The sequence below is a fragment of the Mizuhopecten yessoensis genome, unplaced genomic scaffold (genome assembly GCF_002113885.1).
Source record: "Mizuhopecten yessoensis strain PY_sf001 unplaced genomic scaffold, ASM211388v2 scaffold715763, whole genome shotgun sequence".
Classification (NCBI taxonomy): domain Eukaryota; kingdom Metazoa; phylum Mollusca; class Bivalvia; order Pectinida; family Pectinidae; genus Mizuhopecten; species Mizuhopecten yessoensis.
The window spans coordinates 28,913-42,167 of NW_018479779.1; the positions used below are offsets into that span (position 1 = coordinate 28,913).

The window sequence follows — 13,255 nt, forward strand, 5'->3', positions numbered from 1 at the left end:
TAGTTATATTGACGTACTGTACACAAGGTGTAGGTATAGTTATATTGACGTACTGTACACAAGATGTGGGTATAGTTATATAGACGTACTGTACACAACACGTAGGTATGGTTATATTGACGTAATGTACACAAGACGTGGGTATAGTTATATTGACGTACTGTACACAAGGTGTAGGTATAGTTATATTGACGTACTGTACACAAGACGTAGGCATAGTTATATTGACGTACTGTACACAAGACGTAGGCATAGTTATATTGACGTACTGTACACAAGACGTGGGTATAGTTATATAGACGTACTGTGCACAAGACGTGGGTATAGTTATTTTGACGTACTGTACACAAGACGTAGGTATAGTTATATTGACGTACTGTACACAAAACGTGGGTATAGTTATATAGACGTACTGTACACAAGACGTAGGTTTTAACAAATTTTATTATATATATAAATAAACATATATAAATGGATCAGATAACAGGCTAGGCCTTTAATAATCTTCTCCATGATGGTGTAAGTATGATATATATATATATACATGTAATTAATAAGCTATTTATATTATTGTATTCAATTCACACACTCAATCATACATTCATACAATTAACTACTTACACTCACTATACACACTCGTGTCAATACTCATTCACTATATGATATTTACAATATTATCTAAATTGACTAGCAACCATCAACAATTATGATTGAATTAGGTAATTACAGCAAATAAATCATTTAATTGTATGTACATGCAAAAAGCATATATAATAGATTGATTATATTTAAACATTTATTTACATCATCCTAACCGTTTGGATGCATTGATGTACTTTTCAACATTAGACAAAATCAGTATATTTATTTCAGAAGGTAAATCAGTACTTCCAGATGTCAAAAGTTTAACATTTAAGTATCCAGCTCTGGTATAGATATCATGGATAAAGTTCATGGAATTAGAGTAATTTGGACAAGTGAAGAAGAAGTGTTCAGAATTTTCAATTGGATGACCACATGAACAGGAAGAATCAGGAGAAAGATGGTCAGCAAATCTTTCATAATTTAAGTCACTGGCATTATTTCTAAGTTGGCAGAGGATAACATTTAACTTTCTAGGGCTATAATTTTGAAAAACAGAAGTAAAAATTAAAAGGGGATTCTTTCATTATTCAATTTAGATTTGAATATATTTAATGATGGCGCTGAGGTTATTTCAGAATCAAGTGAATTCCATATTTTCATGACATCTGTAAAAAAAACTATTGCCAAATAAATTAGATCTAAAGCGAGGAATATTAAAAAATCTGTGTTGTCTAAGATTATGAGGTGGAACAGCATCATTAATATAAGGTTTAACGATGTCATGTAAATATACTGGTGTCATATGATTTAGAATTTTAAACATTGAAATAAGTTTGTGCTTATGACGCCTAGAAAAGAGCAGTTCAAACCCAGTTTTAGAATATAGTTTCTGATGTGATGTTCCACTTCGTAATCCAGTTATTATTTTCATGGCCTCAATTTGTACAGATTCTAATAGTTTCGCTTCGCCAATAGTGCAATTGTTCCAAATAACATCTGCATACTCAAGAATAGGTCTTACATAAGAATTATATAGTATTATTTAAGCATTTCTGCCAACTTTGTATTTGAGTGTTCTTAAAATATTCAATCTTTTGCATGCCTTTTCATAGATTTCTGCGATGTGATTACTCCATGAACCTTTGGAGTTGAAAAAAAGACCTAAGTGTTTATGATTAGTTATTTCATTTACTATTTGATTGTCTAAGAGAAGTGGAGGTTGATTTCGGGTTTTTTTTGTAACAGTTAATGCAACAGTTTTATTTGGATTAACTTTAATTTTCCATTGGTTAGCCCAATTACTAATAGAGGCAAGATCTTCATTTAGATCCATACATGGAGCAACCACATCTTCATCAACAATTACATGTAATGACGTATCATCGGCAAATAATTTAATATGAGTATGAATTTCATTAGTTATATCATTAATGAGCAGTAAGAAAAGAAAGAGGCCAAGTGTTAACCCTTAAGGAACACCAGCTGTAATATTTTTGAAACTAGAAGAATATACTTCATAAACCACTCTTTGTTTCCTATCCGACAGATAATTTTCAAACCAGTTATACAGTTTACCCTTAATTCCATATTTCTTTAGTTTATACAATAAACCTTTATGCCATACTCTGTCAAAGGCCTTACTTATGTCACAAAATACCAGTCTAATGTCTTTTCCTTCATCAAGATTTTTTGAGATAACATTATAAAGGGATAGTAATTGGTTAACTGTTGAATCACCACGTTGAAATCCAGATCGATGTTCACTTATTATATGATATTTAGTAACATGATTAAATAAATACTTAAAGATGATTTTTTTCTAGAATTTTGATAAAGCAAGAAGTTATAGCAATAGGTCTATAGTTACTAGGATCTTCCATTCCTCCTTTACCTTTATATAGTGCATTTATATTAGACAATTTCCATGATAAAGGTATCTTTCCAAGAGTAATAGTTTTTTGAAATAATATTTTTAGTGGTAACACAAGGGAGGGTAAGATATTTTTTACAATAATGGGTGACAGATTATCTGGTCCAGCTGGTTTCTTGACTTTTATAATTGATATTTGATCACTAACATCTTCTTCTGTAATGATAATATTATTTAAGTCAAGATGACTAAGGGGAGGTAAGTCTGTAACCAAAGTGTTAGTACTATCATCAATAGAGTTAGAAATGGAAGCAAAAAAAATAGTAAGTGCTTCTGCTTTGTCAATAGGATGAATCATAATGTTACCACCAACTCGTAAGGGATGAGAGGCATTAGAAGAGTTAGACATGTTACTTATTGATTCGGCAATACGCCACCACTTACCTGGAGGTACCGACTTATCTGATAAGGAATCCTGTAATTTCTTAAGGTAAACGTCTTTAGCTTTTCTAATTAAGTCAATGCATTCATTACGTTTATTTCTAAATTTTAGCCAGTCACTATCCTTGTTAGTATTTTTTGCTTTTCTATGTATTCTGTTTTTCTTTCTCAAATTAGACCTTATTAAATTTGTCATCCAGGGTTTATCATTCGGACAGATTCTAATTGTCTTGTAGGGAATGTGAACATCAGTCAGTATTTTTTATTTTATCAATAATTAAGTTATTTATTTCATCAACATCATTATTTTCACCTATAATTGATTCCCAGTCCTCAGAATGAAGACTTTCATTAATTAGGTCCCATCTGGCTTCCTTAAATTTGTAAATAATTTTCTTGAAGGATCTCTCTTTGATAACTTTAAAACTTAGGTTTAAAACAATTGGACAATGATCGCTACATAATGGAGCCAATACTTCTGTACTCTGTACAATGTTCAAATTATTAACATAAAATATATCTATACAGGTTGAGGTTGTATTGGTAATTCGTGTCGGGGATTGATCAACATTATTTAGGTGATATTTGGTAAGAGTTCTAGCAAGATGGGAGTTAGGATGTAGAGTAAGCATGTCTTGATTGATATCACCTGTGATAACTAGATTATAATTTTTATTAATTAGGTTGTCGACAAGATCATCAAACTTTTTCCAATAATCAACAAGAGAGTCAGGAGGTCTATAAATACAGCATAATAAAAAACATTTGTTTGAAGTTCCTATTTCTAAAACTATGTTTTCTAGATCTTTGTGTTCAACGTCACAAATTCTATTAACCAAAACATTATTTTTTGTATAAACAATCACTCCACCACCTGGTCTACCTATTCTGTCACATCTGAATATATTGGGATGAGAGTTAAGATGTAAAATATTATTATTGATATATTTATCAAGGTGTGAATCTGTAAGACAAAGAATATCAAATTCTGAAAATTCAGATTCAACCAGTTCAATATTACTTTTTAAGTGAACGTTTATTCAGGTGAAGAATTGAAATATCATTTATAATGTGTGTAGAATCAGATCTGCTTGGTCCAGGGTTAGGATGGACATCACCAGATAACATGAGAAGAAAAAACTGAGTAAGCAAATAATACATAATATTCACAAATGATATTTGAAAGTTGCTAGATAATGACACCTTTACAGACACATTCACAAGACATTCATACTTTTCACTTACAATGATTAAAATTAAACAACCAAGCAAAACCAGAGAATATAATGAAATGTGAAAAACATAATAACTGAACAATCAGAGCTAATTATTTACAGAGTTTGAACATGATTTCACAGCTATATAAAAATTACAATAATTTTATATTTAAGTTTTAGTTAGCTATATAACTTTTTAGTATAATAAGCTGAGAGCAACATACTCTATGGGTTATGAATATTTAAATGCAAGGACTCAATTACCGGACGACAATATAGAAGGAAGTAGGGGAGCGGAAGAGATAATAATAAAAATAGTTATAATAAAATAAATATAATTATGTATTGAAAGATTGTGAGAGCCTATCGACAAAAGTATAGACGCCGACAATACATACCCAGTATGTAAACAGCCAGTCATGAATGATAACAACGCGAATCTGATTGGTTAATATTCTGGAAGTCATGTGGAATAACTCTAGGCCTCAAAAGCCATAAGAGCCTAGTTAGCTTACAATATTATATTGTAAAAAGAGAGGAATAATAATTTCCTAGTCCCGACATGAGAAAAAATAAATAAATAAGAAAAGTGATTAATTAAACATATAACAATAGAATATAATTAGCAGAACGAATTAATGTACATTGATTTCATTTATGTTTCATTTATAGGTAAATATTCGACAGGGAATAAGTATCGATCATATGAGAAATAAAATTGTAAATAATTATATGTAATTAGTATTTTACTGCAGCAAATACTGCCATGCTTAGATTTGTAAGTGAAGAATAGTAACTGATATTATTACGAGATTATAGTAAGCACGTGTTTTAATGCACATGGATAGAAAGTCAGCAATGTCACAGAAAATCTTTATCAAATCCTCTGGATACACATTACAGGAAGACGTTATAAATAAGTTCTAGTAACTCACGGTCAGATGATTTTCCGGGTTTAATAGATGCAGATACTGGGGTACCTTTATCATCACGGATGACAGACATTTGTAGTTTGTTGACTACATTAGGTGTACTTGTCGTCAACGGTCCATGCGTGGTCCTTGGACTTGAAACGATTGCATCCGCGTAAGATCTAGTACTAGAGAGGGAATCACTGTTAAATGCCGTAGGTATAGTTATATTGACGTACTGTGCACGATGAAGTAATATATATATGCATGACATAATGCAAACAAACTCATGTACAATTAATATACTATTGAACAGGATTAGAGATATCACGGGGAAACCCCCTGTAATTGTTATGGAATGTCATTGTCATGTCAGGTGTGTGACGATTGGAGTATGACGTCACGGGAAAACTCCATTATTCAGGGAGTTTCTTGGAAGTCTCCAAATTTTGTGACGTATTCATGTTATAAGGAGTCTATTACCTAATGACAGAAAATCGGTTAAAAATTATAACCGATTATAGGTTTGCATTAGGAAGTAGTAAACCGTTTGTTGATCGATTGCATATTAGGATAATCAGTTTATAATTTATGGGACTGAATATCCAAATAAAGTAAGAACATTTATTACATCAATAAACAGAGTTGTTACTTATCCATTAGGTTTGGTTCGTATATGAATTGATTTCAAGCACCTTAAGTGCAGTTTTGTAAATCAAATAGTAAAATTCATAACAATACATGGCTTTCAACGCATACTGTAGATTGCAAACATTTGTCACTTTGATTTCAATAATGAATCGATATTATCGACTATGGAATTTGTAATCAATAATCGGAATCAGAAAGGCCAAACCAATCGATTTATGGTTGTATTCGATCGTCAGCCAATTACTATTAGTTCCTGTATATAAAGCTTAAAAAACAGTGATGTCACATTTTGTCTTTGTCAATGCAAGAACCCTCGTTCACCCAAATAAGTATCTTCCGTCACTGCAACAATATATCTTTTTTGACATAAACGTTTCTGCGAATGATCTTCTTTTATGGAGTTAGTTTCATGACGTAAACAATTTATGACACAAAACTCGTTGACGGGAAAATGTTCTTTGGTACACGTTCTGTTTATTTAACAACACTGCTTGCAGTTTTTCAGTTGTCATCGTCTGTAATTGCACTTTCCATTGTTTTGCGTTTGTCTCTTAAAAAGAAAAATACAAGAAAGTCTCATGCGTCCGTACCAATCGATCAATGTCGCAGCTGTTTAGGTTCGTACATTCCATCAGTAAATTAAACAGAAAGTGATATTCATACGCATGTGACACATGTTTACAGCAGTGCCGCGTTAATTGGTATAGCTTAGCGTAGCATAACGTTCAGCAACATCAGACAAACGACCCCGTGTTTTCCGGATCATAAGCTTGGTCCGTTTTCGACATATAAGCAGAGGGATAAGTGACAATTGGTAAGGTATCGCACGATTAGGCTTTGCTTGTAAACTCTGACAGACATTCGCTTTCACATCAAGTATAAAAACAAATGAACATGGAACATTCCATATTATTATTTTTGTATACCTATGTCTCTGAAATGAAATGGTATAATTCTATCAGGTCAGGATATTCAGTGTATATTGGACAGTTCAGTTTCCAAAATGTTGGTGGCAATTACTATATGCAATCCGGCAGAACCTTGCCTCACGAGTCTGTCCCAGGTTGCACAGAGCCACTCAAAAGGCACAGTATCTTTTTTTTTTGTATTTCAAACGTTGATGGTGCATGGTCGGCTCTTGTATCTCGTTCCACATCTCGGCCAATTTGTTACGGGTTGATGTCATTCCGACTATTTCCGACTTATCAACATGAGTCTAGCATGCACTCTCACTCAGTCGACGTACAGGGCGCATTCTTGTGCTTAAATGAGAACATCGAAACGGGGTTTTCCGTAACTTCCGTTGACGAAGGCAAAGTAAGCTGTATAGGGAACGACATGGACCAAACGTCTGCAAAGAGGATAATTGGCGGTGTCGTCTTTCAAGATGTTGGCGTGGTTGAGTAAGACTGTCATCGATACGGACGCAGACATCCTGAAAGACGACACTTCCAAATAAAATACCATGTTGTTAAAAGGGCAGTCAAGCTCAACACCTGTCCAGTCGGTTCGAGTGAAAAGGTTTGAAAGCAACGTCAAGAATTTATAGCTTGAACGATAGTGTTGAGGCGTCGCCCATTAAGACAAAGTGCTTTCACGCCATTGAGTAGGTCGACCATACGAAAATTCTCTTCTTTCCTAAGTCCCTCAATGTTGGACACGCGTCCCTCCGTTGTACACATGTGTATCGTTTCAATATAGATGACATTGGATATTCCGGGGTAGGCATTGTCGAAGTTATAGTCAGGGCGAAAAATTGTCTTTCATTCGAGCTGACTGTTGGCGACGTCAAAGCCAATGGAAAATAGGGTTTTCTTTTATACATTCTAGTTCCAGAGATTCGGGGGAACAGCTTTTTTGTTCATGTAGACGTCAAACTGTGACCACAAAGTCTGTATAGGCAGGTTAAATGTTGATGGTTACCGTCTTTTCGGCTATAGCCAGGGATGTGTTGTCAGCCATGTTGTTTTGCATTTCACGTTCAGATGACTTATATTTTTGTTTTATTGGTATTGAATACGATATGGTACACATTCTCAATAATAAATATTCGATATGGTCACCTGGTAAGAAGCATGGTGAATAGAGAAAACTTTGCTTATACTTCTTTGTCACTGTTCCATTCATCCAAGTAAGCAATGTTTCGTTCGGGTGAATTTATACGATTTTCACTAGAATTCTTTCACTGACAAGATTTGGCTGCGATAGCTTTTGTCTCATTGACGGATTTTGAACGTTTCTCTTTTTTATGGAAATTGAAATCTTTCATCCTCGATGGCGTCCTTGACTGCAGATCTGGCTCTGTCCATAAATGCTTGAACTTGGATCACTTATTTTCCCTTCAGTTTTAGCTCTAGCGTTGTATCCTTTATGGTGTATGATTTAATGGAATACATACCCCCTGTGTATCTATGTGTATGCAATGGCTCGAATCGGCCTTCCAACAGGTTCTTGTAAGGTCTCCACCATATTTTCAGAACCAATACTGCAGAGAAGATGGTCATAACTGTGACGGAGGTCTCCTCAATTGAAATATATTAATGTCACCGTACTTTATCCGGTAAGAAAAGAGACGGGTTAGTTATTTGCATCTAATATATACACGCGACTGTCTCTTGCAAACGACCCAGAGGTGCGGGAACATCGTATGGCTTCTAATAGTTGATGTTTGTCGACTACTTTGTAAAATGTCTTTTCGGGAAGGATAACTGTTGTAGAGGGGGCAGAAGTTTATTGAAGTTCAATGTTCAAGAGGTACTGACAATAATCTCTATAAATACAAATGAAGCTGTGGGCTGTCCGAAGACTTACGTACATGTGTCGGGCGCTTGTCCTTATCAGCTTTAAGCAAGTCTGTGAGCGTCATATGACCTTACAGTATAATTTCTGAATGTCTTTTTAATCCTTCTTCCTCCATACAAATCTCAACACCAGCTACACACTATTACTGACAAAGGAATCAAGATGGGTAGTGGTAGACGTTGGAATAATTGTTTCTTTCTGATTTTTACCTTTTGTTTGCTGCTGAAATGAGTCCCGATATCTTTACATCGATATACAAAACGCAAATGAAACAGGCGGGCATCGTAATAACAAACAAACAAAACCGATAAATAGTACCAAAACAAGTAAGTATTGAAAATAGATGTCCCTTACGCAGAGTAGTGCTTCTTATTTGACCACAGATTTATGAAACAGATAGTTTGGCGGCTTTAGAATGTAGACGAAACTTTGTATTTGCATAATCAGTGACCTGCAACTCCGTTTTTTACCCAACATACACATCAAAAATCGACAGGACCGTGTTTAGTATATACTGTATAATTGTAATGAAGAGACGCCGTCACTGATTGTTGAATTTTGATTTTATTAATAACCCTGGCATAGTATCAACCTTGTATATAGGTAACATTTGTGCACTGTATAAACAGGTCATTTGTATGTGTTGTGAAAAGGTACGATATACAGGTGTAACGTAATAATAGAAACAGTTGTGTTTGCCATTTAAATTTATTAAAAAGATACGTTAAGATGTGTATAAAAGTTGCATATCTGTTCTATTTATAGGCGAGCTGTAAGTCTGTAGGTATCCCAAATTGATCAGATGAATGGATACTTAATTGATGATAATGAAAGCTGATCACGAGCATGTACTCAACCAGGACAACGCCTGACAGACCAGATTCCTAATAAATCAGTGACATGGATCGGACAAGCCTCAGTGACTTGCAGTGTGAGGACGGTGTTGAGAAAATAAACATGATCGCAGGCGAAGATGATAGAAAACCGATGAAATATGAAACAGACTGTCATGCGGACGCTTTTGATGAAGAAGGGGACAAAAAGACAACGGAGGAAACTATACGGATGGGAATAACAGATGATCTGGTAGACGATCATGCTAATGGAAATGGTAGACCTTCAGAAGTATGTCGACCGATGGGAATTACAGATAATCGGAGGGACGAATTGATAGGACAACGAGGAGAGGTCAGCATAATGACAAAGGAGACTGATGGTGCAGAAACACTTAATAATAGTGTCAAGGAAGAAAAGAAAACGGAACTAGATGAAAAATCAACCGAATGCCAAAAATACGGCAATCCCGTAGATCAAGGATGGGCATGGGTTGTACTTATAGGTGAATATACGAAAAAATGTAATGATTATGTCATAACGTTGTCGTCTACGAAATACTCAGTTCTCTACTAACATGATTGTAGCTATTCACGCTGCTTAGAAATACGTTTCTGAAGCTTAAATTTTCTCTTTTTGTTTCAGGAAGTTTCGGAATCTGTATGCTTATCATAGGAGGTCTCAAGTCTTTTGGCGTACTGTATGTCGAACTGGCCAAGAAATTCCAGGTGTCTAACCAAGTCCTGTCTAGTGTCCAGTCTTTGGCAGGCTTCTGTTACCTCTTCTTCGGTAAGCTCGTTTGGCTTTCACCTCCTTAGAGCTCATAATTGATTGGATAACACACATTTTCCCTACATCTTGATTTGAAGGATCATTAGCATGTGGAGTTCGGTATTTTGTGATTTTGAAACGATCAAACAACGTTTTAGAAACAGTATATCAATAATTATTCATGAGATCATTTCAATTATGACGTCACAATGCTTTCGTCAAAATACAGTATTTTCCCTTATACAACTAGCATGCTTTACATCATTTTAACAATTAAAACATATAACATCTAATAAAACAATTCAGTTTTATTACGGTAATTATGTGGTTTTATATAACCACTTATTCACCTCAACAAAACTCAATAGTTGATAAAAAGTGACCAGTTTTCATAGGGATTTCGTCCCTACCAGGTACATATTCAATGTAAGTAAATTTTGACAAAGGAGAAAAACCAGATTTGAAAATATTTAAAACAACAAATTGACAAGAGAATGACGAAGTGTCAGGAAAACTTTTATTCGATCTCACAATCGAGTATAAGACAATGTATTCCGGAAGAGTAAGCGAATTAAAAAAAAGTACTCAGTCCAGATTTTACTATACTTAAAACGCAATCATTCATTCCATTCCAAGTCTTCAAAAGAACCATTTTATCAGGCGTAATGGCATTTTAACTGTGGAATATTCATCGTTAGGGTTAATATGTGAAAGATTTAACTCTCGTATGGCCTATGCAGTGATATTTGGCCCGCAGTTTGCTCGGATATATGTTACCAAGGTTGTTCAAATGGATAACCCTGAACGTCACGTGAGGAAAATAAATTAAAAGTAATGAAATTTAACCAGATTCGTTAGCTTGCTTGCAGTCTTCGTGTCAATACTTTTAAGCTTAACTCATTTTGTAGGTCACAGATACTGGAAACATTCGCTAGAAGCATTGAACAAAAGTTGAGCGATACAGGCCAATGGGATCTATTTCTCTAGATTCGTTCTGAAGTATTTGCATTCATGTAGCAATGAAGGCTTTTGATGCATTACTAGTGTACATACTTATTCCATTAATTGGTGAGGTGTGTAGTTTCAAGATAGATGCGCTATTTCGTTAAAGCATTTCACTTTGTCGTGTGGTGTCGTGTTCCTTTTACACGACCTTCTTACAAATGTCAAGGTCAAACTGACCTTATCAGACTCTGTATGAAAATATGAATTCTATCATTTTTTATTGTCAATTTTTCTGCTTTCCAGGTCCTGTTTGTAATGCGCTGAGTACCAGATTCACCCATAGAGTGGTGATTTTTACCGGTGGGATCATGACCAGCACAGGCCTGATTTTGTCTTCACTAGCGCCCTCTGTCGTCGTACTCTTCTTCACCTATGGCCTGATAACCGGTACGTATGTATTATATGATGTTCACTTGATAACGCAGCCATGAATGCGTTCCTGATGAATGAATTGAAATTATATTAACCTCTGTTCGGGAGAAAAAATAGGATCGTGGTGGTTGAGTGATTAAGGCGTCTACGATCATGATGAGCCCTCCACCGCTTGGTCGCGGGATCGACGTAGGGCAGTCGCCAGGTACTGGCTGCAGGTCGTTTTGTTTTCTTTTTGCACTCTGATTTCCTTTAACTACCAAACCATGGCACATAAAACACAATCAAACCATATTAAAACAAACTGATTTCCAAATAATAGTTTATTTTCATGCATGCTAGCTAAGCGGTTTATATTATATTTTTTACATCATATATTACGTCCGTAATCTGTAGTTTTACTTTTAAATAAAGTTATAATTGTTGTCTATCTAAGATGCTAATTTGAGGCGATTCCTTATTACATGACGAGAATGACAGTTATCTGAGATTGGGAACTGACATGACATTAGCTAAAGGATATTGCTGGGTCTCTTCATTGTCGTGTCTGATTGCATGGATTAAAAATATTTGTTTTTATCAAATATGGAATTAGCCTTGATCTTGCTACTAACTCTATTTGAGGACATTGAACTTATATAAGGTTAACGTTCGCTTTCTTTGTTTTCCTAACCCTCCATTAATCATTGTTTTATGCAGCAATGTACGTTTACGAGAGGTTAACACGATAGCCTGTGATAACATATTTGTGTTTCTGAGATTACAATATCAATGACATGTACAATTTCGGTCGAACTGCTTTCACTTTGCAGGCATCGGATACAGCTTGTGTTTTTCAACAGTGGTAGTTATGGTCGCAAATTACTTCAAGAAATACCGTTCCTTCGCTAGCGGCGTTGCCCTATCCGGAGGGGGCCTTGGAGCAATGTTGCTTCCCTACCTCATCAGATATTTTATCAATCAATATGGTCTCCAGGGAGCCATGCTGATCTATGCAGGCATCATGGGTAATTGCTGTGTGTGTGCCATGCTCCTCCGTCCATTTACTAGCTATCCTCTAAAGAGCAAAACACTAAAGAGTTCCTCTACTCATGGAGACAGAGAACAGGTATTGTTGATAAAACAGAGCGAATCTAAAGATAAATGCAAAGACAGCGGTAAAGAAAAAACAACAATCATTTTATATGATTCAGCCCTGGAAAATGAGGATTGTGCTGTAATGTTATCACATCAGCACTGTGATGACACTGACTCGAACAATCTCTCCCCAAAAGCTCACATCGAAAGAAGACCACACCTTTCCAACGGAAGTCTAAATGTTATGGCCGCCTCCATATCCTGTCAAAGTATTCCTCAGAGTTTTGAGCCACCTCCCAACAAACATATCGTTAAAAACAATCCTACAAAGACAAAGAAAACGTTTCTCCATGAAATTAAATGGAAGCTGTTTCTCAATCCTGTTTTTACGGTGTTTTTTGCTTTGACTTTTTTTTCAATGGTAAGCTATCATAGTTTATTCAACGTAGTTCCGCCTTTCGCCGACGAGCTAGGTATGTCAGGTGAGGATGGTGCACTTGTGTTGTTGATATTTGGTGCAACAGATCTTACAGGACGAATAGCAGTCGGCATATTGATGGACATATTCCCAAAACAACGTCACGTCATCTTTACCATATGTGTTGGAGTTTGTGCCGTGGGTGTGATCGTGACGCCATTGTTTCGGTCTTTTCTGACGTTATCCCTGTTCATGGCGTCGTACGGCTGCTTTGCCGGAGGATACAATAGCACCTTAATGA

General features: G+C 35.4%; 1 protein-coding gene across 1 annotated transcript in view; it reads left to right on the forward strand.

Moving 5' to 3' along the window:
• LOC110441239 (monocarboxylate transporter 12-B-like) overlaps window positions 1-13,251 on the forward strand; it is a gene marked incomplete at its 3' end in the record, with an annotated part of 24,285 nt that extends 11,034 nt beyond the window's left edge. Inside the window, exons 2-5 of the mRNA XM_021484345.1 lie at window positions 9,243-9,816; window positions 9,957-10,100; window positions 11,331-11,474; window positions 12,272-13,251. Coding sequence (XP_021340020.1) covers window positions 9,378-9,816; window positions 9,957-10,100; window positions 11,331-11,474; window positions 12,272-13,251 — 1,707 coding nt within the window. The remainder of the gene's footprint in view (window positions 1-9,242; window positions 9,817-9,956; window positions 10,101-11,330; window positions 11,475-12,271) is intronic.
• Between the last annotated feature and the right edge of the window lie 4 nt (window positions 13,252-13,255).